General features: G+C 42.5%; 1 protein-coding gene across 1 annotated transcript in view; it reads left to right on the forward strand.

The window, feature by feature from the left end:
• The window catches only part of TEAD3 (TEA domain transcription factor 3), a 32,166-nt gene extending 16,029 nt beyond the window's left edge, over positions 1-16,137 (forward strand). The window contains exons 4-14 of the mRNA XM_074187865.1: positions 1,598-1,662; positions 5,858-5,920; positions 7,470-7,481; positions 8,295-8,435; positions 8,623-8,672; positions 10,214-10,275; positions 12,650-12,783; positions 13,289-13,462; positions 14,265-14,405; positions 14,496-14,648; positions 15,331-16,137. Of these exons, the coding sequence (XP_074043966.1) occupies positions 1,598-1,662; positions 5,858-5,920; positions 7,470-7,481; positions 8,295-8,435; positions 8,623-8,672; positions 10,214-10,275; positions 12,650-12,783; positions 13,289-13,462; positions 14,265-14,405; positions 14,496-14,648; positions 15,331-15,444 (1,109 nt within the window). The 3' untranslated portion in view covers positions 15,445-16,137. The remainder of the gene's footprint in view (positions 1-1,597; positions 1,663-5,857; positions 5,921-7,469; positions 7,482-8,294; positions 8,436-8,622; positions 8,673-10,213; positions 10,276-12,649; positions 12,784-13,288; positions 13,463-14,264; positions 14,406-14,495; positions 14,649-15,330) is intronic.
• Positions 16,138-27,048: the final 10,911 nt, after the last annotated feature.

A 27,048-nucleotide genomic window follows, 5' to 3' on the forward strand; every position in this document is an offset into this window, starting at 1 on the left:
CTAATTTTCTTATCTCTACAACAGGGCCTTTCTACTTCAGCAGGGAGATGCCCTAGGACAGGCTTGTCTCCCCAGTACTCACTGGGTTGCCTGTCCCCACCCCAGCTCCACAGACTAGCTGGGGCAGCCCCAATGGGGTATTTTTAGCCAGAGATGGAGGAGTGGAGAAGGGAAGGCGGGAAGGGAGGAGGAGGGAGGGGAGACGGAAGGGGTTGGTTTAGTCAGGGGAGAAGTATTCCAGGAATGTGACTGTTTTAGGGGAGGACTTGGGGTTGGGGGTAACACAACTGGGATTTGGTAGAAGGGGAAGTGGGCAGGAGGAAACATGGAGAATTCCATATGTTCAGTGACATACACTCAAAGAGGCAGATACCAAGAGCTTCTGCCCCCTCCCCAGGTTGCCAAGTTCTTTGGGAGGATGCCAGGTATCTTCTGCAGATTTTCTAGGATTGGTGCAAGGTCTTCTGGCTTTCTAGGGCAGATATCGACCCCCCCCCCCACCAAAGATGAGCTCCCCACCCTCTTCCATCAGGAAGCTGACCAAGTGCCGAGTCACACAAAGGGCATATCCACACCCTTAGATAGATAGATAGATAGATAGATAGATAGATAGATAGATAGATAGATAGATAGGCCAGCAGACAGCAACTGCTTTCTATTTGTGATACACTCAAGAACACATTGACACAGATATATAAGCTTCCTCATAGATACACAGGAGTGTGTATAGAAATATCAATCATGATTACAGACATTCAGAAGGACAGATACTAGGCTCCTCGAAAGAATCATTCAGAGTTGAAGAGCTGAAGGAGCCTTACAGACTGTCTCATCTAACCCTCTCATTTTACAGAAAAGGTCTAAAAGAAGGGAAACCAGAACAGAGGCAGGACCACAGACACACACACACACACACACACACACACACACACACACACACACACCCCTCATGACAACCAGACCAGTGCTATTTCATATAACATGGGTGGAGGAATCACACCTTATGATTCAGAGGATACAGAGTTACATAGACATTTACCAAAAGGAACATAAGACAGTACACACAAAAGGATGCTCACAATGACACATCCAGGGTGGGAGGGAGTGAAGAGGCATGGAGAGACATGAATAGATACACACTCACACAGTCTGAGTTAGCCAGTTGTCTTCTTCACCTGTCCCTGTTTGTCTACAGAACCAAAAAGGGTTGTGAATAGAACAACAGTACCTGATAGTGTTGACCCCTCTTACCCTAATGCTTCTGGTCTAGAAGCTGTTGCCACCACCCCTAATATCACCTATCTTCTGCCTCCTGACTGGGGATCTGTTCCAAGTCCTCAGCTGCAAGAAGGGCCTCCGAGCCATGTGGTCCCACTTGCTGCTCATATCCCCTGCAACCACCCCTTTCTCTGTTGACCTCCACCCAACTCTTTCCAACTAGTGCCACCTTCTGGCTCTGAGAGATCTGGGGTGGTAATGAGAGGAAGGAAGGGAGAGGAGGAGAGATAGATGTTGAGTTGCAGAAGACCATAGACTGCCTAGTTTCAGTTACCCCATTTACCTATTCCCTGGTTTCCCCCCCCCCTTCTCAATCTAGGTCGCAATGAGTTGATAGCCCGATATATCAAGCTAAGGACGGGAAAGACTCGAACAAGGAAACAGGTAAAGAGACAATTTATGCTACAGCCTTGAAAAAAAGACATATATACATATAATTGGCACACACATACATACCATACATTTCTCTTTTTCCCTCTTTCCCTCCTCTCCTGTTCCTCCCTCTCTTCATTTTTCCTTCCCTCTTTCCCTCCCTTCCTCTTTCCCTCCCTCTTTCTCTCTCCCTCCATTTTCTTCTACCTCTTTTTCCTCCCTCTCCCATCTTTCTCTTCCTCACACCTTTGAAAGAACTGAAGCACTGTCCTCTACAACACTAGCCCCTTCTCCTCCCTTCCTCTCAGCCCTTAACCTTTCTGGCCCTCAGTTTCCTTGTTTGTGAAATGATGACATTAGAGTAAATAGTCTCCAAAGTTCATCTCAACTCTGACATTCCATGCTTCTTCCCCCTGCTCCCTATTCCTAGCCTTCTACCCTGGAACTGCTCCATCCCTATATCCTGGATCCTTGCATTGCCTACTTTTAAAGGTTTCCTCAGAATTGAAATTTCAAAAGTTGGACAGTTGAATATCAGGCTAAGTACTGCAAAGTAAGAAAAGCCAGATATAGGGGCCTGTAACCTGAAGAAGATCCTCACCCCCAGCTATTCAGGGAGTTTAGGTCCTTTCAGGTTCCAAGTCTTGTAGTCACTAGTTTTTTCCTCTACCCTCCCTGAGGGAATTGAGGTTTTTTCTATTAGGAATGGGGCAGTGACTATTTTACTAGTCCTGGCACCTCTGTTCACAGATAATGGATTCCAGGAGTTGAGGGGAAGTTTTAGAATAGAAGCTTCTATTGAAAACCTAAACATCCCCTCAAAACCACACCTAATACACTATTCCCAAAGATTTTAGGTGTCTGGATTTTTAAAAAGGAAAACTGATACTCCCCATCTACAAGGTACTTGCTAAGAATAATAAAAGGTTAGCCAGAAAGACCCGTGTTCAAATCCCACCTCAGAAACTTAGTGATTGTGTGACCCTGGACAAATTACTTAACCCTGAATGAATTTAAAAAAGCCACAATTACCTGCTTCCTGTGGGACAGGGAGAATGATGGCAGGGTCTCCACCCCCATCCTGTATCATTATTCTTTTTGGTCCTTTTTTCACACTGCTCTCAGGTTCCAGGTCTTGTGATAACTGGTTTCTTCCTCTACCTTCTCTGAAGGAATTGAGGTCATTTCTATTAGGAATGGGGCAGTGACTATTTTACTAACTCTGGAACCTCTGGTCACAGATAATGGATTCCAGGAAGCAATCTGGAAACCTACTTCCTGCAATCTATAACCCTTCCTACCCTATAATATATACCCTATTTATCTCCCCAGCTGGGAAATGATAGCAACTTTGGGGATCTCAGCAGCCTGGTGGTCAGCAGGAGAGCCCATGCTGTTGCTCCTCAGCTCTCCATGACCAGGACTAGGGACAGACACACACACACACACACACACAATGTCCAGCCTTAGCTAAGACCCTAAGGGTTATACCTTAGACCATTTATGGTAGGAAGATTAAAGTCAGGTCCTAGAGGCTCAGAGGAAAGATCACTGATTTTGAGTCAGAAGACCTGGGTTCAAATCATAGCTCCACTGAGAGTATCACACATTCTGGCATCCTTAGCCAAATCACTTCCTCTCTACAGGCCTCAATTTCATCATCTAAAAAATAAGGGGGTGCTATAATATAAGGGGTTTTATCACCTATAAAATAAGTTCCCTGAATCTGTGATCTTAGGACATAAGACAATCTTGCCTAACATTACCACCACCATTTTAGTTCAATTCAACCAATATTGAATAGGCATTTCTGATGTTCTGCATTCTGAAGCCTTCTTTCCTCCTGAAGATGAAAAAAGATTCAGCATCCAAATTCTGGGGCCATGAAATCTACTGAGGGTTAGGAGTAACAGTAGCCCCCCCGCATCCTCCCTGACCTTCTTGCCCAAAGATAGAGTTGGAACTAATGTACTTGATGCTCAACATGTTTATGAGTTAACAGAACCAAGCTCAGAGATTCTGTCCCTGAAAGGAGTATGAGACTGGTGATGGTGGTGGAAAAGGTTTGGTCCTAGATCTCTAAGAGGCCAGGATCCTCTGATCCCATCATCCTAAGAAGTGTCCCTTCTTCTCTGAAGGGTTTTAGGTTTCCTGATTTGGTGACAGGTTGCTAGGTATTCTGGGGGAGAGAGAGAAAGAACAAAGAACACTATTAGTCTGTTCAGATTTTTTTCAAAAGATCATGTTAATCTTAAAAATTGATGTTTTCAATTTTTTTAAAAGGCAGCACAAGAGTGCCATGGAAGTGGATTGAATTTGGCACGTGGATTTGAATCTTGGCTCTGACACTTATTATGCATGTGATCTGAGACAAATCACTTAACCCCTCTGAATCTCAGTTCACTATTTGTAAAATGAGGGGGCTGACCCAGATTGGGGGGGAGAATGTCAGGGTGGGAAGGGGAAGAATCGACCTAGATTATCTCCAAAGTCTCCCCCAGCTCTAAATTCATGACTTCATCATCTCTAAGTTCCATTCCAGCTATAGGACTTATGAACCACCATGGCCAAGAAGAGCTCACCAAGTGATATGTTCACTTTGATAGATGTGTCCCTGAAAGGCTGGAAGTAAATCTAATCCTATTAGAGGTAGGAGGGCGATTCAGCCTTTGAAAAAGTCACATGCCTAATTCGTTCATAAACTGAGGAACTATTCCTGTAAAGCTGAATTTTAACACCTTGGATCAACTTAAATCAGAGTCCACCTACAAATGGGGAGACAAGCCCTATGTGACAAAACAAGAATAAGCAAACAGGATATAAAGGTGCTCCCTAAACCACCAACTGTTACATATATACATACTCAGGGAGGCCAAGAAGGAGAAAGATCAGAAGGGTTGGGAAAGCCTGGAAAGTTCCTCTGAAGAGGTGAGATGTGAAAGAAATGGTGATTAGAGTTTGGAGAAAAGGTTCCTAGGGACTTGAGCCATGTAGGCAAAAGTGTGAATGGTGTGGTGTGCAGGCATCCAGCAAGAATTGGAGAAGAGGCATTATTCAGTAGGGTGGTCAGACATGAAATAAGGTGGAGCCAGCAACTGGGAAACTTTGAGGGGAGGGGTGGTAGCTACTGTAGAAAACATTTGATTTTCAGTCAGAAGGTCTGGGTTTCAAGTGTCACATCTGATCTATGTGGTTCTGAGAAAGTACTTGACTTCTAGGCACAGCAGGTGTTTATCTGCACTGGTTGAGGGAGTTTCCATAGAATGATTCCTAATACCAATGAAATCACTAGTTTGACCTCTCCTTCCCCCAAACACTTATACAACCTACCTCACAAGGTTGCCTTCAGGAGAATACTATGAAAAACTTAGAGAGACTGTGTGAAGAAGAATGAAAGGGTCTGGTGAACCTCTTTCCTGCTACCTGTGTGAGATCTTGTATATAAGCGACTTCCCCTTCTGTGGGTCAGTTTCCTGATCCATGAAAAAGAAAGGGCTGAACTAAATGTACTTCGGAACCTGCTCCAACTAGAGACTCTCTAATATTACTATAGATTGTAATTATTTTATTAGGCTGAGAAATTTAGACATGATCCAAGAGAAAAGAGGAAACCACTATAGATTTGAGCAAGGTTGGCAATGGAATTGGTAAAATAATGAACTTGGAAGATTAAAATAAGGAGACTTGATTGGGGGGGTTATAGAGAGGAAAGATGAAAAGTTCAGTTTTGGGCATGTTGAGTTTGAGATGTCTCTGGAATATCTAATGTAAAATGTCTTTGGTATAGAGATAATTAAACCCATGGAAATTTAGAGAGAGGCAGAGACAGAGAAAAGATAGCCAGACAGAGAAGAGTTTAGGGGACCTAGGAGATAGCCCTGAGGGAATATCCATAGGATCCATAAAAAATAAAGAAAAAAATAGGATTGATAGGTTAGGGAGCTATGAGGTATCCCTCCATGATTGTTACTACCATGTTTACATGTTTGTAGACTGATATCCTGAATAATCCTACACATACAGGTAATGGGACATACTTTGGAACCCTCTGGACCAGGAAGGTGTTCCACTGGACTCAAAGGTTTTCTGGGGACCAGGGCCACCCTGGCCATGGCTCTTTAGTCACTCCAATCCCCATGGGCCTCCCCCACCTCCCTCACTTTCTCTGTGTTTTCCTCTCTGGTCGGACGTGGGGTGGTGCCCCTAGGTGTCCAGCCACATACAGGTTCTAGCAAGGAAGAAGGTGCGGGAGTACCAGGTGGGCATCAAGGTATGTCAGCACCTCACCCTGGTCTGGGGTCTCCAACCTCTGTCCTTCCTCCCTCTTCCCAAACCCGCCATACCATCCTCCGATCTGCAGCATGGGCAAGTGACTTCCCCTGCCCCTCCTCTCTCCGCTCCGCTCGCTCCCACCTCTTCTCTGGCTGACGGCTCTGCTGTCTCCCTCCTTCTGCTCTTTCTCTGCAGGTCTCTAGCCACTTGCAGGTTCTAGCCAGGCGGAAATCGAGGGAGATTCAGTCCAAGCTGAAGGTACGGGTCCCCCATCACCCGGCCTGGCCTCTCCTGGGGCCCCTTGGGCATCCCACTGGTCCCTTCCCATCCCTGCCTCCTTCTCTAGCTCTGTAGATCACCACCCTTACCTTTTATCCCACAAAGCATTTTCTGACTGTCCCAGGGCCAGGAAACGGAGGGAGAGGGGGCTATAAAAAGGTCCCTGGGTAGGGGGAGAAAGCAGGTAGGAGGTGTTTCTCACTTTCCCTACTTTCCCAAGGGTACCCTTGAGGGCACAATGGGGATGATGCTATGGGGGAACCTAGACCCTGCCAAAGGAGGAAGAAGTAGGAAGAGAGCACCCTCATCCTCTAGGGTAGAGGGTAGAGAGCAGAGGATCTTCCCCACATTCCCCAGACCCCATTATAAGGAGGAGAGAAAGGGAAATGGGTGCAGCATCTGGTGGTCTGAGGGCCACTAGGGCCGATCTCTCCTCTACTCCGCTTTCTTTTTTTCTTCTTCCCTCCTCGCCACCGCTAACTAACCGCATTGGGGCTTTTGGGGGTCAGGGCTTGGTTATGGGCTATTTGGTAGTGGTGGTGGGATGGATATGATGGATTGATTCGTTCCCCTCCCCCCCCATCGACTCATTTTACCACAGTGGACCTCTGGTCCCAGGGCATCCTGGTCTAAAAGCAGTTCTCAGTCCCTGGAAGCCCCTAGCCTTTTAGATCAGGTCATATTCAACTCCCTGTTCCTCAACCGTTCTCAGAAGGCATGCCAGCTCTGGGCCTACCCAGCCCTTTCCTTTGGGCTCCTAAGAGGTAGACACAGGAATGTTTCCCCCCATAGATGACTCTTCCCTCCCCAAGCATAGACTCCACCCCTGTAGTTTCAATCTGATTTCCCCATATCAACTGCCATTATAGACTTCATCTCCTTGCCCTAGTTCTGTAGGGTCTTCTCAGTTCCTATAGCTCCTCCTCATCCTAAGGCATACAGCCAGTTTCACTATTCGATACTTCCATCCTCCCCCTGTCCAATTCCTTTTAGTTTCCCCTGAGTACCCTCCTGTAGAGACTCCTGGGCCTTAACCTCTTAATCCTAGTGGGTTACCCAGGTGAGCTTACTAGAAGGCAGGTGAGTGTTCCTAGTCAGGAACTACTGGAGAAATGGAGCCCCCAGCAGGAAGCTAGATTTCCTGGACCTGCCTCTTTAGTGAGTACTGAGAACTAGGGAGTCATTGGAGGGAGGAGAGGGAAATGGGGAGGAATGGTCTTCTCCCTCTACTCTTCCTCTGATCCAATATTTTGTTTTTTCATTCACAGGCCATGAACCTGGTAAGTGGCAATCCCCTACCCTCACCCCATCTTTCCCTCCTTCCTCCTTCCTCTGGCTGCTGGAGTAAGTTAAGAGAAACCTTAGAGCACTGAAAACCCAAGATCTCATCCTGGCTCTGGTGCCTACCAGTTATGTAACATTGGGCAAGTCACAATGTCTCTGGGTCTCGTTTCCTTCATCCCTGAAATAAGGAACCTACTTCCTTCCTTATTTATTTTATGATGCCATTTCTAGAAGAGGTAGAGTGGATAGAGAGCCAAGTTTTGAGCCAATGAGACCCAGGTTCAAGGACTACCTCTGACACATACCACCCTGGGTGTGTCACCTAGCTAGTCAGTGCTCTAGGGAATTCTCTAAGATTATAAATGGCAGAGAGGGTGCTGACCCATATTAGTAGGAGGGGTTCCTTACATTCACAGGTCTAGTACCTATACCCTATTTCATTTTTAGGATTCAATGAAATAGTTTCCAAACTGTAAAAGAAATGTCAGGGCACATTTTACAAACAGACCCAGAGTGGTAAAGAGACTTGCCCACTGAGTTAGTGGCAGAGGTTAGACCCAGATCTCGGCTCTCAGTCCCCTGCCCTTGTCCTGTCTCCCATTCCAGCCTTTGCTAATCAGGTTTCCTTAATGGATGTCCCACTGAGTGGGCTCCTTTTCCTTCCCACTCCTCAAACCCTCCTGGATGTTTTCTGTTACCTAGTCACAGGCATGTATAAAACTGGGAATGGTGGTAGTGTGTATTACATAGGTGAATAGGTTGTCACATGAGCCTTTTAATATCACCTCCCTCCTTTCCTTCCTCCCCAGGACCAGGTCTCCAAGGATAAGGCTCTCCAGAGTATGGCTTCTATGTCCTCAGCTCAAATTGTCTCAGCCAGCGTTTTGCAGAATAAACTCAGCCCACCTCCCCCACTCCCCCAGGCAGTTTTCTCTGCGGCTGCTTCACGGGTAAGATACAGGGGACTCAGAGAAGAGGGGACCAAAAATACAAGTTTCTAGGAGATAGAAATCAAGTCTTGTGAGCACCTACAATATCACGGGAGAATTGATGATTGGACAGATTAAGGGATTAGAGGATTCCAGTCCTAATGCGAAGGGGCTAAGTGATCCCCCTAACTTTCTCCTTTCTCTGCAGTTCTGGAGCGGACCCCCTCTCCCGGGACAGCAGCCGGGACCCTCTCAGGAGTAAGTATTTCAGTCAGTTTAACTTTACCTTTCCTGGCCTCTCTCTCAGTCCCTCATCATTGTCCCTGTCTGGATTCCCACTGGGTCCCTAGCCCCAACCCTGGCCCAGAGCTTCACCTCCATCATGAAATATGAGATCAATTTATCAGACCCTGGTCTAATGGATTAATTGTAGATGAATGAAGTTACTTAATTAGCTAGCTAGAAGCTTATCTGTCACACAGACAGACAGATAGTCAATAGAGTAACTAGTTAATTACTTACTCAATGTGTCATTTAGGCAACCAACTGGTCATCCAGCCAATTACTTGGTCAATCAATCACTTAACTCTAGTTAATTATTATACAATAGGATTAAGTGCTCCTATTAAAATAACTCCCCACTGCCACCCCAATTCTAGTTAGATAATAGCCAGTCCATTAAGTTTAGTTGGTCAGTCAATCATTTGGTGAGTCAGTCACTTAGTTAGTCTCTTAACCAGTTATCTAACTAGACCCTGGTCTAGGTCATTATGGATGAGTAACTTAGTCATAGAGTTACTTAATTAGTAAGCCAGAGAGATGGGCAGTTTATCTTCATACAGGTGGTTATTCAGATAATCAGTCAACAAGCTAACTAGTTAGACATTTACTCAACCACTCTTGGTCAAGTCTATCACTTAGTCAATCAGTCTTACTCGATTATGGAATAGTGGGATTAAACTCTCACTGGTTAAAATTCTAGTCAGCCAGTCAGTTAAATAATCAATTGGTTAATCAACCACTTGGTGAGTCAGTCACTTAGCTAGTTAGTGAATCAGGAAACTCATTATTTAACCAGTCACTTAACCAATCAACCAGTTTCCTGGAAGAAAAGGAAGGGAAATAGTTATTTTTTCAAAAGTTTCAATGAGATTTTATATGCCTACCTAGTAAAGTTAAAATATATTATTATTATTATTATTATTATTATTATTATTATTATTATTATTATTATTAAAATAGTTTTGACTCACAGACTTTATCACAGTAGGAGTCCCTGCACAGAACTTTGAGAACAACTGATTAAACACTGTGTTCATAACTGGAGCTACGAAAACAAAGAGCAAAAATAATCCTTACCTTCATAGAGCTTATATTCTAAAGGGGAAGACAAGTATACAAAGGGGAATGGTGACTGGAGAGGCCCACTTTGGTCACTACTAGGGAAGTGAATACTGTTGTTAAGCAGGTTAACAACCCTCATTCAGAAACAGTGGCAGAATTGATTTGATCGTGGTTCCTGGTTGGGTCAGTTAATTGGCCAGTCAGTCATTTAGCCAATCACTCAGCCACTTAGCCAAATATTTATTTAAACAGTCAGTCAGCCACAGAAGGCCAGACACCCTCCTTGATGATGCCCAAAATAAGAAGGGAGATTATGACAATAAGTGTGTGTGTGTGTGTGTGTGTGTGTGTGTGTGTGTGTGTGTGTGTGTGTGTAGGGAGAGAGAAGGGAGAAAAAAAAAGTGAGGAAGGAAAAGACAGACAGCCACTAACTAGACTTTTTTTGTGTCTTTCAGCATCAAACCCTTCGCACAGCCAACTTACCCCATCCAGCCGCCCTTGCCACCCACACTCACTAGTAAGTGGCCAGTACTGTGATCTGTTTCCACCTTCCTATATGTTCAGACCTTGATTTGGCTCCTAATTGTACTTTGTGTCCTCTACAATCTATTCTCCACTTTGCCCCAATATAGGTTTTGAACCTCAACCTAGTCCTTGAGGCAGGTTTATGAGAACTAAATCCTTGGTTGTTGTACCTTCAGTCACTAATACAGTCAAAGGGGTGATATCAAGCCAGGAGAAAGATGAAGTTTCAAGTGAGCAAGAGTCATATTTTGAGAAATGCCAAAAATAAACTGCTTTATCATTTTCCCTATATTTGGTCACATATAGATAGATAGATAAGATAGATAGATATAGAGATATAGATAGATATATATGTATGTATATATACATTCTTCCACACGATTCAGTTCCCATATGTACACAACCCTTTCTCCCTCCTCCAGTCTGTGTTTCTCCAAATACACACACACACACACACACACACAGACAATGTAGTATATCTGAGTGTAATGAACTCTCCTACATTGCAGTTTTCCCTCTCATCATTTTGATATATTGCAGGTCAGTATAAGAAATTAAGTGAGAATTTTTGGTGGTTTTGCAGAAGCCACAGATGATGCAAAGGTCAAAAAAATGTATAGTATTATATAACTCATATTTTACAATAAAATTCTGTAAACACCCCATAAAAGAAAACAAAATTCAAACTTCTTCTCTGGATTGAAGGGAGGGCCAAAACATTTTACTATATTTTTCATATTTCAGGGGCACCATGCCCCTAACTCTTGCAATGTAGAAGGGATAACTCTACTGGAAATGTCTCCATTATCACTGTCAGACAGGTCCTGAATGGCAAGCAATTCAATAGTACAGCTGACAATCCAATCACTCCTCCTGAGTAATTCTCATACATACCTTTCTGTAAATCCTTCCCCAGAGATACCCCTAGAATATTTTTAATTTCTCTAGGATACTAGTTTGCATTTTGGCTGCCAGTTTGTGATCTTAATCTTAATTCATGAGCAGTCTACCTACTATTTTCTTTTTTAGATTTTTTTTTGCAAGGCAAATGGAGTTAAGTGGCTTACCCAAGGCCACACAGCTAGGCAATTATTAAGTGTCTGAGGTTGGATTTGAACTCAGGTACTTCTGACTCCAGGGCCGGTGCTCTATCCACTGTGCCAACCAGCCGCCCTTCCACCTCCTTTTCTAGTCCTTTAATGGTGATATTTACACCACTTCCCTCTTGAAGACATCATTATTAACATGTTGTGGCCTTTAAATATGCCTACCATGCATCTTTTCTTTGAATTTAAGTCACTGGTGATTGTGATATTCAATGATTAACAATTATATAGGATCCCTGGGAGATACTAGTATTAGAGATGAACTTCTCCAGAAGCAGTTTGGGTTCTGCCATGTTGGGTGTGATTAGATGCTCAGTTCTTGTTCACCCACAGTTCTAGACCACTGTCTGCAGTTCTTGCCCAAAACATAAGTGTATTTACATGTGTGTGTAGACTTATACAAATATACATTTGTGTTCCTATTTCTACAGTGTGTGTGCATATATATACACTGTTGCATGCATATAAGTGTGTATTTATACATAAGTATATTAGGGCCAGAGTCTTGAATCTGAGGCATGGTTTTGCCAAAATTGAGTTTAAGTCAGTAATACTAGATATAAGACTTCAGGTAAATCATTTTCCCACTTCAACCCCCGAATTTTCCCCTCTCAAATAAGAGGGTTGGGCCAGACAACCATTGAGGTCCCTGTCATCTCTAAAGTCCTATAATTCCTTAAAGAGATGATCTTTTCATGAGTTTTTTCCTAGTTCTAAACACAATCATACATGATCAAATTGATACACATCAAATAGATACTCAAACTCATGGACAATCTCTGTCTTTATGGGTTTTTTTGTCTTTCTGTTTCTCTGTTTCACACACATACACACACACACACACACACACACACAAGCGCGCATATTCCTAAGGGAATTCTCACACTAGAACCACTGTCCTCAATATGGTTCTTTACCTCTCAATTCTCAAGCCTTTTCTGTCTCAGAACTCTCCTGCGTGGACCTTACTGATCCCTGATGTAATGATCTCCAGGAACATGGTTACTCATGTTGAGTACCTGCTGAACTTTTTTAAATGTTAGAAAAGTAGTCCAGCACTGGGGTCAAATTGTGCTGCCCTGCTGGTCTGACTCTCTTCCCTCTCCAGTCTTAGTCCACCTTACCACAAGAGAGGGCTTGAGCCTCAGCCCAATCCTGGGAGCAGAGATAAAGACCTGGCCTTAGCTGCTAGCATAGATCCAGAGCTACAGGCATATATCCAGACCTCTTGCCTGTTCACAATAAAAGTCTCTCCCCCAGGTTATGAGCCCTTGGCCCCGCTCCCACCAGCCGCCTCTGCCGTGCCTGTGTGGCAGGACCGCACCATTGCCTCCACTCGACTTCGGCTCCTAGAATATTCAGCTTTCATGGAAGTGCAGCGAGATCCAGATACGGTAATTGGACTGAAGAGAACTTGAGATGGTCCAAAATGGTCTTAGGGGAAAGGGGAGGATAGAGCAAGACAGAGCCATGGCCCTGGTGTGGCAGAGAATGGAACAGAGACCATAACCTCTTCATGGCAGCAGAGAACAAAGTCATTGGAAATAAAGACCCTGGTATAGACATGGAGAAGAGGGAACACAATAAAATCATAGGGTGCAAAGAGTCATGGATCATGAGGGGACAGTCATGGGATGAAAAGAGCCCTGATATCTGTGGGTCCAGAGGACCCCAACTTCTATAGATAATCCTTGAGTTCTTAGGAGCTCATGGATACTGGCGTGACTTACCTCACACTCCTCAACATCCTACCCCTTTTGTCTGTCTCTTTTCACTCTGCCCTGTACTATCATTCCCTTTTCTCTTCCAACCATCACTTTGGTCCCATCTCCCTCTCACTTCATGGGGACCCTCCCATGGGCCTCTAACATGATCCTGTACTGGACCCCTCCCCTACAGTACAGCAAGCATTTGTTCGTGCACATCGGCCAGACCAACCCTGCCTTCTCGGATCCTCCCCTGGAAGCAGTAGACGTTCGCCAGATCTATGACAAATTCCCTGAGAAAAAGGGTGGGCTGAAGGACCTCTATGAAAAGGGGCCACCTAATGCCTTCTTCCTTGTCAAGTTCTGGGTAAGGATCAGTCATTTAGTTCTATTATTAAGTCAATTATGGAATAGTGGGATTAAAGTGCTCACTGGATAAAATGAACTACTCCCCCCAATTCTAGTTAGTCTCTTAGTTCTCCCCTTCAGAAGTGGCCTAGGCTTTTCCTAATTTAAGATTCTTACCATTCCCATCTCAAACTTCAGAGTCCCTTAACTTCTTCTTTGGGGGGAGGGTTGTAAGGCAATGGGGTTAAGTGGCTTGCCCAAGATCACACAGCTAATTATTAAGTGTCTGAGGCCAGATTTGAACTCAGGTCCTCCTGACTCCAGGGCTGGTGCTCTATCCACTGTGCCACCTAGCTGCCCCACAACTTCTGACCATCAAAAAACACCCTTGTCCCAGGGTTTGGGAGTAGGGAAGGGATGTGAAATGCTTCGAGGGATAGTAAGAAGCACTTTGGTCATTATATGCTAGATTTAGAATTAGAAAGAACCTTAGAAGTCCTTAAGTCCAATCCCACCACTTTACAGAGAAGGAAACTGAGACCCAGAGATGTGAAAAAATTTGCCCAAGGTCAAAATGCAATAATTGTCAAAGGCAGGATTTGAACCTGGCTCTTCCTGACTCCCAAGCCTGGTGCTCTCTACACTATGCCGAACTGCCTCTTAAACACCTGGATATCCTTGGGACATTTCCTCCTCCTAGTACCAAGTGCTTGCTTCTTTGGGGAAAATTACACTTTCTTTCTTAGAATCTCTAGGAGAAGTTCTAAGATGACCAAAGTTTCTCTCCCTCTTCCATCCTACACCTTACTCCCAACCTTTAGGCGGACTTGAACAGCACCATCCAGGATGGACCTGGGGCTTTCTACGGGGTCAGCTCCCAGTACAGCTCAGCTGACAGCATGACCATCAGCGTCTCCACCAAAGTCTGCTCCTTTGGCAAGCAGGTGGTAGAGAAAGTGGAGGTGAGCTGAGTGTGAGGAGGAGGAGGGGAAGGGGGTGGCAAGGGAGGAAGAGAGAGAAACTAACAAGCATCATGTGTCCTCTGACCCTAGACAGAGTACGCGCGGCTAGAGAATGGCCGCTTCGTGTACCGCATCCATCGCTCCCCCATGTGTGAATACATGATCAACTTTATCCACAAGCTGAAACACCTACCTGAGAAGTATATGATGAACAGCGTCTTGGAGAACTTCACTATCCTGCAGGTGAGAGCCAGTCCCCTTCCCTTCCTCTCCCCTCCCCTCCCCTACAGCAACTGTAGAATTCTCCAATGTAAGAACTGAATGGGATCTCAGAAGTGACCATATTGGGGGCAGCTAGGTGGCACAGTGGATAGAGCACCTCCCCTGAAGTCAGATGGACCTGAATTCAAATCCCGCCTCAACTTAATAATTACCTAGCTGTGTGACCTTGGGCAAGTTACTTAACCCCATTGCCTTGCAAAAAAAAAAAAAGTGACCCTATTCCTGTTTTCCCTATATTCTACCTGGGCAACTAGTTGGCACAGCAGATGGAGGACTGGGCCTAGAGTTAGGAAGACCCGAGTTCAAATACAGCTTTAGGCACTAACTGTAGACCCTTGACAAATCACTTAACCTCTGTCTGCCATGTCTGTAAAATGAGCATAATAATGACACCTATCTCCTAGGGCTGTTGTATTATCTCAAATGAGATAATATCTGGAAGGTCCTTGACATGTTTTAATAAATACTGGTTCCTTTTTTCCTTCCCATTTCCTTGAGGTTCAAGCAAAAGTCCAGAAAAATAAAGTGACTTCTTCAATGTCACCTAGAAAATCAGTGGTAGAGCTAAGGGAAAAACCAGAGACTTGGTGACCTGGTGTCTTCCCCCTTGTGTCATATTTCTCCCTTCCCTCTTGTATTTCAGGTAGTAACAAGTCGAGACTCCCAGGAGACACTGCTGGTCATTGCCTTTGTCTTTGAAGTCTCCACCAGTGAGCATGGGGCCCAACATCATGTCTATAAGCTGATAAAGGACTAGGGTCTCCCTGATTCAACTACCACCTGCCAACCCAGGGCCAGGGCCCAGGACATGTCTCCCCTCCTCATCCCTACCTCCTGACCTGGGGGCCTTGGTCTAGGACATGCCCCTTAACCTTCTACCCACTGCTGACCCAGGTCCCAGGCCCAGGACAAGTCCCACCCTTATATACACTCCACTCTATTGTGGTCTATGCTTTAATTGTTGAAGAAGACAGATTAGCCTCAGGCAGTGGGGCAACCAGCCCCTTCTCACACCAAAACTGTCCTTTTCCTTTCCCACCTTCTCCTCTTCACCATTATCCAGTTCAAGTGGGGCCATGGCTGACCTGGATTTGGGGCAATGGAGGCCTCTCCAGATTGGAAAGAGAACAAAAAAAAACAAAGTTCTCTGAGAAGCAGGCTCTGGTCCAGGGGAGTGGGCTGGGACAGACTCATTTGAGGTTGAAGAAGAATTAGAGAGATGGGTACCAGAAAGTGAGATGCTCTCCGCCTCCCCATATACACAATCAGAGGTGTTTTAAAGCATATGATGGGAAGACCATAATCTTAGAGGCAGTCAACTGAAGAGGGGAAGGGGAGGATTTGGAAAGTAAATAGTAGAAGACCTCAGAGTGAAACTGGGAAAGAGAAGAATGGATAAGAAAACAGAAAGTGGAAGAAAAGAGAACTGAAGAATGGAATGATGAATGATGAAACAGAAAGTTAGGGTGGAAAATGGTCATCCCCCATTAGAGGCTGGTCAGAGTAGGGGCAGGCACAAGGAAGGTCAGCAAGGTGTGGCGTCTCTGCATTCCCAAGGCCAGTTCTAGCTGAAGCCAGTTAAGGGTGGAGATGGGGTCAGTATGTAGCTGGATTCCTATGTGGAGCCCGGAGTTGCTCCACTATGCGATGCCCTGAGGGCTCTTGGAGATGGGCTAAGGTCAGATAGTAAGGATTGCAGCTAGTTTGATGTGGGATCTCTGAAGTCACACCAAAGAATTAGGACCAACAAATTTATGGTCCTAAGGAAGTTGGAAATGGGAATAATTAATCATAGTTACTGAATACTGAGTGAGTGGGCTGAGAGTCCACCAACAGCAGCAAGGGATCCTTGAGACCAGAGCCTATACCCCTAACATCTGGGTCATGGAAGAGGGGAGAGCCAGTGGTCATTCCATTGATCTTTAGCTGAGCCACCTTAAGACCTAGAGGCCCAAATTCTGAGTGCCTTCCCTAAGGAGGCCTTAGGAAGACTAGCTCTAGCCACAACTTTCACAACCACAACTACCCCTAGATCCTATTCCTCCCAAACATACAGCCTCCTTCCCCACAAAATACCTCACAGAAACACACCACACATACACATATCCTACTGTTGCCATGTCTTTCTAAAGACCCCAGACCTGTCCTAAGGAGGCCCTCAGCAACCTAACTATTCTTGCCACCATTTGTCTAGACCATAGCCAGTTGATGTTAACCACCATACCCCTTTCTCCCAGGAATTTTCCCCAATTCCCTCTCTGGTGCTGGCAGGGGCAACCAACTCCCAGTACCATTCCCTTCTCACTCTGACCAAACTTGAAGATTTGATTTAACAGCCTTTAATGAAGTGCCTATTCTAGAGAACAAAAATAAGACCATCTTGCTTAGATTTCAGTCTGAACTTCTCTTTGGAGGGAAGGGGACTGTTTTAGCTGGCAGTGGTGAGGGGGAATAGGTTATAGAGGCCTATGGCCTAGAGCCTAGGACTGGACAGGCAGCTGGAGAATCACAGACACAGCTGGAGCATGGGATGGAACATGGGAGAGAACTGAAGGACCCATCTCATTAGGGAGAACCCCACCTCCCAGGTCCCTGTTGTTCAATTCCTCATGTTTAAAATTCTGATTTGCTTGAGATTTCTAAAAGAAAAAATAGATATAGATGTGGGTTGACCCCATATCTGGGAATGAAGGTTAACCCTCCCTCTCTCCTCCTGGTCTGCCCATCGCCCCAAAGAGCCACCCCCACTAGACTTTCCCCTGATACCAGCTTGGAGGAAGTAACAAAAGCCTTTGATTATTTATGAGTTTCATATGAAGTACTGTTCCCCTTCTCTTCCATCTACATGTCACCCCCTCCCAAGGTGTGTCTCTCCTCCTGAGCTTCCCCCAGGCCCTTCATGGATTACAAATTGCTCAGGCCACCCCACATCCTTACCTTCCTCTTCCCACACCCAGTTTTGTAATGTATATTATATATATTATATATATATTTTTGTGTATTTTTTTAATCCAGCTGTGATGGGTTGTATCATATCTGAGGCGTGTGGCAGGGCAGTGGCCCTCAGAAGGCCAAGCTCCTGCTTGGAAAAAAATTAAAGTTATTTGCTTGTGGGTCAGCTTTGTGGCCTATCATCTGCCCCTCTCACCCCATCCCCACCCCAATGCTACCCTGATTCTGGGATATTCTATATGTTCACTAAATCCTAAAATGTGGTCTCTAGGAGTTGGGAAGGTTCAGGTCTCTATAGAGGGAGAAGGTAGATTTGGGGGAGATGAACCCCTATTAGATAATGCAAAGGCAACATTATTTAGTAAAAAGGCACAGGTTCTAGAATCAGGAGCTGGGTTTGAATTCTACTTCATGATTCTTACTTTACCTGGGTGACCTTGGCCCAATCTCTTAACCAACCTGAACTTGAACTTCATTGGCTAATTAAATACACTGGATTAGTTGATCTCTTGGGTCCCTTCTGAGCTCTGGGTCCAAGATAGTGTGCTGTTTGGCATTCTTAGAAACAAATAAGTGTGTGGATGAGATTAGACTTGGAAATATCCTTGAATTAGATTCCTAAAAAGCCTTTGACAAGGTCCCATACCAGAACACTATTTCCCAGTCTGCTGCTTCTACTCCCACTTACTTCCAGGGCAATTCAGTTTATTCAGAGGCTTAAACACCAAGGATGTTCCTTTACTCAAGTTAAAATCAACATCACTCCTAGCCCCAACCAGGTCAATAAAAATAGCCAGTCAGAGCCAGTGATGACCAGGGTTGGGGGCTACTTATCAGATAAAAAGATGAGATGGGTTCCTAAGGAATGTGAGGATCAAGGATCCTCTTGATGTCCTGGAGTAAGAGAAGAGTTAACCTTAGAGTTCACAGAATCCAAGTTCAAACCCCAGTTCTGTGGCAGTAGTAATGGAGTAGGTAGAGAACCAGGTTTCAAATCCTGGCTCTGTCATCCATATGACCTTGGGCCTCAGTTTCATTATCCGTAAAAGGAGGGGGTTGTTTCAAATACCCTGAAATTTACTCCATCCTTACCCTTGCCTCTAAAAATTCATTGTTTCCTTTAAGGCTAAAAGGCCCTTACATGAAGCCTTCCTCAATTTTCCCAAGCTGCTAGTACCCATTCCTTCCAAATTAATTATATATATTTTATCTGCACATATCCTCTCTCCTCTCCCTAGAATATGAGCTCCTTGAAGGCAGGGACAATTTCGTTTTTGTCTTTGTATATTCCCAGCACCTGGTTAGCTGTCCAGAGTTTAGCTGACCTAGAATAAATGCTTATCAATTACCCATATGAACGCTAAGGTCCCTTCTGGTCCACATTTATGAAATTTAGGTTTTATGGCAGCTTTGCATAGTGATTAGAGAGTCAACCTCTGCTCAGGAAGACTTCTGATGCATTCTGGCTGTATGGCTTTGAGGAGGTCACCTAATTTCTCAGAATAAACTCCTCAGAATAAATTGGAAGGAGTTTCCTGAACTGATAAAATTGCAAATCTTAAAAAAAAAAAGTTCCATTAAACTGTCCTTTCTACTATCAAATTGATCCCCATAATCTTCCTGTGAAGTTCATAAGGATTATATTAGCCCCAGTTTTTTGGATGGGGAAACAGGCTCAGAATGAAAAGATACAGTAAACTTGAATCTAGGTCTCATATTCTTTCCATTCCATCACCCTTGATAGAAAGGGTTAGAGAAGTAGAAAACAAAGATTTGGTTTGGTTTGGTTTTTAAACAAAAAAATGTTTACATTGTATTTTTCTCTGGTTTGGGAATAATTGTAGATAGATGAGAGTGAAATTCTTGGAAAAAGAAGTGGAGGAGAGGAGTTAGAAGTTCTAGTCCTGGCTCTGCTTCCCATTAATTGTGTGATTTTGAACTCAACATTTCAACCCTTCTTAAACCTCTGTTTTCCCATCTTTGAAATGAGGCAGTTAAATTAGGTGATCCCTAAACCACTATCTTAGTCTATTACATTGTAGAAATTGAGGAATCTTTGGAGTCTGTAGTCTACAATGAATGTGACCCAGAACAACTCAGGGATTGTACACATTAAGGACTTTCAATGTGTTTTTCATGGGCTTCTTATTTCCCCTCCCCACCCCACCCCCAAGACAATAACACTTAAGAAAGTAGTTTTTTTTCTGTTTCTATCTCTCCACCTTTCTACTTCATTACCTATCTTATCTCCTTTTCTTCCTTCTCTCCCCTCCTCTCTCTCTCCTCTCTCTCTCTGTTCCTATGTTCCTCTCCCCCCCACACACCTTTCCTCAAGTCTCATTTCCCAGGTCTATGGTCAAAAATTGCTCAAACTGATTTTTTTTTTTGAGGCAAACAGGATTAAGTGACTTGCCCAGGGTCCCACAGCTTATGAGTATCTGAGGCTGGATTTGAACTCAGATTCTCTTGTCTCCAGGGCTGGTACTTTATCCACTATTCACCTAGTTGCTCCTTAAATTTTTTTCTAATATAATCTACCACTGCCCTCACACCCACCATTCTTCTCTTTCTCACTTGCCGCTTTCTTTCCTGTCTTATCCTTCTTTTCCTTCTTTCTCAATCATCTTTCCAAAGCTTGCTCTCTCATCAAAGTTAAGACTTTTCAAATTGTCCTTATTCATTAGAAAAGATCATTTTAGACGAATAGCTTCAAAAACAATCCAACAAACATTCAATAAGAAACACTATGTTCCAGACAAGCACTAGAGAAGCAAATCTGAGAAGTAAAACAGTTCCTGCCCTCAAGAAACATATTCTAGTATGATGTGATATTGATCAGTATAATATAAAACAATGATCTCATATTCATGAGTAAGATGTACATAAAATAGTATGAGACCCCCTTATGGCATAGAGCATTTATAATCCCTGCCTCTAGGGAGGCTGAGACTAGTAGATCTCAAGTTTAGGAGTTATGAGTTTTAATAGAATGGAGAGTTCTAATTAAGTCAGAATCAATGCAATAAGCTCCTTGGAGGAGAGAACCACTAGGATACCTAAGGAATGACAAACTGGCCCAGGTGGCAAAAACAGTAGGTTATAGCTTCAATGGTCAATCTGTAAGACTGACTTAAGTACTCTGATCAACACAATGAGGAGCCATACCAAAGAATTGATAAAACATTCTTCCAGATAGAAAACTCACTCAAAGTGAAGCATTTTTTCTTTTTTCCATAGCTAGTGAGGAAATGTGTATTGCTTGACTATGCAAATTTGTTTTGTTTTCTTTCCTTTTCAGTTGGGTGGGGAAGGAGGAAAGAGGAAGAATATTCTGAACTCTAAAAATACAATAAAGTTCAATTTAAAAAAAGCAATTTAGGCATTGGGTTAGAAACCATGAATAAAACACCCAAGAAAAAATTAACAAGATATCTCCTATACATGTGGAAAAGCTACATAAAATTTCTTCAAAAATACGGAGATAGTTCTTTTTAATGACTTCAGGTTACTAATATCAAGTGAAACATAAAATAGGGAGACACTTATTTGCCATAGGTACTTGTCACTATCATTAAAGATTTCCAGGAATTCCTCATCTATAGATAGTGAGGCTCTACAGATTTTCATATTTATTGGTGACATTGAACTTGTTGCAGTAAGCCCTCAAAGTTTGCAGTCTCTTAAATAAGATTAAGAAGTGTTGAGATAGGGTGGCTAGGTGGCACAGTGGATAAAGCACCAGCCTTAGAGTCAGGAGTACCTGGGTTCAAATCTGATCTCAGACACTTAATAATTACCTAGCTGTGTGGCCTTGGGCAAGCCATTTAACCTCATTTGCCTTGCAAAAACCTAAAAAAAAAAAAGTGTTGAGTTTAACAATCTAGACATGAAAAATCAAGTGGATGAAGAATGTCTATGATATGGATGGACATTTCATGGAGCTTCTGACAGATATTGTACATGGACAATGAGCTGGGCCCAATTAAACTGGAGAAGGATAATACAATACACGGATAGAGCTGTAGTTCAACGGTTCTCGAAAATAATAAATTATTTTACTTAAACATAAATATTACTTAAAAATATAAAAATCATGAAAATATCTTACTTTACTTAAAAAGAAATATATATATATATATATATATATATATATATATATATATATATATACACTGAACTGTATATATATCCTTTGACACAGCAGTACCACTCTTAGGCATAGGCTCAAAGAATGCCAAAGACCAAGGGAAGGGACCCATAACTGCAAAAATATTAATAGTAGCATTTTTTGGTAGCAGAAACCCCCTCCACATATTATGGCATATTAATATAATTGAATATTATTGCATAAGAATGATAAATATGAAGAATTCAAAAAACTTGGGAAGGCTTCCATAAACAGATCCAGAGCAAAGGGGGTGAAACACAAAAAACAATTTAAATATTGTTCATAATAACATAAAGGAAAACAGCATTGAAAGACTTTAGAACTCTGAATGATGAAGTGACTAATTTTGACTTTTGTAACTTCAAAAGCAGAGACTGGGGCGGCTAGGAGACTCAGTGAATAGAGCACTGGCCCTAGAGTCAGGAAAATCTGAGTTCAAATCCAGTCTCAGACCCTTAACTGTGTGACCTTGGGAAAGTCACCTGACCACATTGCCTTGCCCCCCCCCAAAGGCAGAGACTATTTAGTTTTTCCCTTTTTTTTGTATCCCCAGCACTTAGACCTGGCCCATGTTATTGATTGACTGACTCCCAGAGGAATTACTTATTTGTTAAGGAAGGGTTCTACTAGGGGGGCAGAGAAAGTCATTGGGAAAGTCTTTATCAAAGATATTGATAAAGAAATAAAAAAGCATTTTAAAAACCTTTTAAAATATTTTTAGAAATTATTTTCTTTGATCCCAATCTCTAATCATTCATTTTTCCTATGCCTTATTTCTCCTAAATCTTAATCTAATCTTCACCCTCCCACCTGAGAAGCAGTTTGGTACAGTGGAACCAGCCTTGGATCCAGGATACCTGCGTTCAAGTCTCACATCTAACACATATTCATTTATTACCAGTAGAAAGTTTTCTGATATACTTACTTTAGGCAATTCTAGAAGACTAACAATTGCAGATAGTGTTATAAGAACTGAGGAAGGGAGTGATTTCAGGAAAATCTGGAAAGACTTATATGAACTGATACAAAATGAAGTGAGCAGAACCAGTAACAATATTAAAATAAGGATCGACTGTAAAAGACTTAGGTACTCTGATCAATACAGTGTTCTGTAACAATCCTAAAGGACTCATGATGAAAAATGCTATCTATCTCCACAGAAAGAAGAGATGAACTAAGTGCAGATTGAAACTTTATTTTATTTTTCTTGCTTTTTTTTTTTCAACATGACTAATGTGGAACTATATTTTTCACGACTTCACACGTATAATGGATATCATATTGCTTGTCTTTTCATCAGGTTCAGAAGGGGTTTGAAGAAAGAAAGGAGAGAGTTTGGAACCAAAAAAAAATAACCAAATAAATAAGATATATATATATATATACATATATATGTGTGTATATATATATATGTATATATATATATATATATATATATATATATATATATATATATATATATATTGGGTTTTTGCAAGGCAATGGGATTAAGTGGCTTGCCCAAGGCCACGCAGCTAGGTAATTATTAAGTGTCTGAATCTGGATTTGAACTCAGGTACTCCTGATTCCAGGGTCAGTGCTCTATCTACTGTGCCACCCAGCTGCCCCCCACACATTTCTTTTTACATATATATATATATAATATATATATATTATATATATATTATATATATATATATATATATATATATATATATATATATACACATATATTTTCAAGTGGCTAGGTAGTGCAGTTAGGGCGACTAGGTGGCGCAGTGGATAGAGCACTGGCCCTGGAGTCAGGAGTACCTGAGTTCAAATTCTGCTTCAGACACTTAATAATTACCTAGCTGCGTGGCCTTGGGCAAACCACTTAACCCCACTGCCTTGCAAAAAATCTAAAAAAAATGTGGCCTGATTAATATCTCTATTATGACCTCCAATCCCTCCTCCACTCAGTACTTTCCTGAGTCATCACCCAGTCCTAGCTACACTATCTATCCTCATTTCCCTTTCTTGACCACATGAAGAATCACTTAAGCTTTACACTATATTCTTTTCTTTTCTTTTTTTGGATTTTGCAAGACAATGGAGTTAAATGACTTGCCCAAGATCACACAGCTAGGTAATTATTGTCTGAGGTCAGATTTGAACTCAGGTTCTCCTGACTCCAGGGCCAGTACTCTATCCTCTGTGCCACTTAGCTGCCCCTTATCCTCTTTTCTTGAATCTCTTGTCCCCTAATTCTATCAACAAGCACAATATGACAAACCCCAACCATCCACCTCTTTCTCTCTTTTAAAAAATTTTATTTATTTTGACTTTTACAATTTCCCCCCTAATTTCACTTCCCTCCCCGCACCCCCCACAGATGGCAGTCTGCTTGTCTTTACATTGGTATACATTGATCTCTAAGTTGAATGTGATGAAAGAGAAATCATATCCTTACACCTCTTTTTCTCTTATTCCAGTCACAAACCATTACTGCCTGATTCCAGTGCAAATTCATATTAACTGATCTGAACTAGGCCCTTGGTAATAAGGAAATTAATCCTTCCACTCCTCCTTCATTCATTCTCTATCTCTCTCTACAGAGTGGTTGTTAGAAAGTTCTCTTTTCAAGCTTTTAAAAGCCATCTGTTTTCCCTACTCACTGAGTTAAGGACCTCACCTCTTACTTCACAACATAAATTGAAGCCATTTGCCCAGGGTTCTCTTCACCTTATTTCATTTCATTCTGATATTCTCCATATTTCCTCCTTTACTCTATTTTCTAATGATCTCAACCTCTATCATCTTCTCCAATCAGTTCTCTCTATCATCCATGCTTTTTTTTTCCCTAATCTCTTCCTAACTACTGCTCCCTTCCCTCTGAACACTCCCAAGTTTCCCCTATCCAAAATCAAAAGAACAAAAATCCTTAAGAGCTCTTAGCATTTCCACTAGCTATTATTCTATAAACTGCCACAGCTTCTTAGCTCAACTGAGGAAAAAGTCAGTTACATTTGGTACTTCCTTGTTCTCTCCTCTCACTCTTCTAAACCTTCTGCTAGTCTTTCTTCTGACTTCATCACCCAACTGAAACTGCATTTTCAAAAGTTACCAATGACCTCTTGACAAATCTAATGATCAATCCCCATCATCCTGAAACTGTTGACCACTTTCTCTTCCTCTGCATTTTCTCCTCTCTGGGATTGCTTGACATTAATCTTGATTCTCCTACCTGTCTGAATATTCCTTCTCAATCTCTTTGGCTAGATCTTTATCCATCTCATTCCCATTAACTGGAGGTATCCCCCCAAGGCCATATCCTGTGTTCTCTTTTCTCTCTCCATTCTTTCACATGATAAGAGCTCATCAGCTTCAAATAGCATCTCCATCCTAGGTTCCAATCCGATTTTAACTGTCTAAAGGGTATTAGAGATATCCCATAGGCACATCAAATACAATGTATGCAAGATAGAACTTTCCGTTTTTGCCCCCAAACCTATCCCCCTCCTCTGAATTTCCTTTTTGCTGTTGAAAGCCCCACAATTATTCCAATCACCAAGGTTCTATTCACCACTTTCACCCCCTCCACAGCAAATCAATTGCCATATCTTGTTATTTCTCTCTTCACAATACATATTTAATACATCCCTTTTGAACTATTCACACAGCTACTATCTTAATTCAAGTCCCCATCACCTCTCATCTGGACTTTTCCAATAGCTTCCTAATTAGAATCCTTGTCTATTCCAGTCCATATTCCACACAGTTTCCAACATGATTTTTCTAAAGCATTAAATCTGAACATGGCCTGTCACACAATCTTACTGAATAAACTCCATAGCTCCCCATTACTCCTGGGATCAAATCTAAGCTCTATTATTTAAAGTTCTTTACAACTTGGTCCTTTCTTATCTTTCTAATCTTCTCACACATCCCTCTCCTTCACAGTCAAGAGTCCAATAATACAAGACAGTTTCCTCTTCCTCTCACTTGATATTCTGACTTCATTTCTATGCCTTTGAAAACTGACTATCCCATCCCCCTGCTCTCCCTCCCCATCTCCACTCTAGGGAATCCCTCAATTCTTTCAAAAATCAGCTCAAATCCCCACTTATTTTTGAGAGAGAGAGAGAGAGAGAGAGAGAGAGAGAGAGAGAGAGATGACAGTTATGATGAGATCCTTCCCTGAGGTTCAATGAAAGGGATCTCATCAGTTAGATATATGAATGGATAAAGTGACAAATAGAAGTTTGTGTGTGTGTGTGTGTGTGTGTATCCTCAGGGATCTCTCCCTTTTCAATTTCTTCCAGATCATTTTATCAAGATCTCTCCTTTGCCTATATTATATTCTACTTCCTATTATATTTCCTGACATATTCTGTGTCCCAATCCTCCTCATACTGATTTTTATATACACACATATACAATCTTATTTATGTAAGGGAAGAAGAATATGAATCCATTGCACAGCTCACTTGATAGTCATATATGATGATGTTTTAAAGTATAAATAAGATACGTTTAAGCCAGGCAACCCTTTATGAGATGAAATTAGTGCCTTTAATGAATTACGAAAGGAGCAAAGGTAAGATGAAGAATGAAGGGCCACACCTCAGTGTGATCTTTAAAAGTAAGTTCAATGAGTCCATGAGACAGACTCTGCTCCTAACAACAGAATGATCAGAAGAAGCATGGAACTAGAGAAAGAAGAGGAAACTGTCATTAAGAAAGGGGTCAGGAGGGAAGTGGTCAAAGGTAAACCAAGACAGAAGTGCTATTGCTGTTAGAGACCCCAAAACTGAATCTCCTTTCCTCAAAGTAGCCCCAGACTTTTCCCCCAGGGCACAGGAAGAAGTGTGTTTACTCTCTGTCTTAAACATTTACTTTGATTTTATAAATAATGGTAATAGGGCGGCTAGGTGGTGCAGTGGATAGAGCACCGGCCCTGGAGTCAGGAGTACCTGAGTTCAAATCCCACCTCAGACACTTAATCATTACCTAGCTGTGTGGCCTTGGGCAAGCCATTTAACTCCATTGCCTTGTAAAAGAACTAACAAACAAATAAATAAATAATGGTAACCACTGGAAATTTTGAGTTGGGTTTCTATTAATATTGACAAGAGAATTGGGGGGAAACTACTGAAGGAGAAAAATATCCCCATCCAAGTGCTCTATCATGAAATCTTTTATCTGAAATGTCATTAGCTGGGGGCTCAGAGTTAATAAAAAAAAATAAAGAGAAATATTTATCTTTTGTCCTAGAATGTG

Source organism: Macrotis lagotis, chromosome 5 (assembly GCF_037893015.1).
Source record: "Macrotis lagotis isolate mMagLag1 chromosome 5, bilby.v1.9.chrom.fasta, whole genome shotgun sequence".
NCBI classification, from domain to species: Eukaryota; Metazoa; Chordata; class Mammalia; order Peramelemorphia; family Peramelidae; genus Macrotis; species Macrotis lagotis.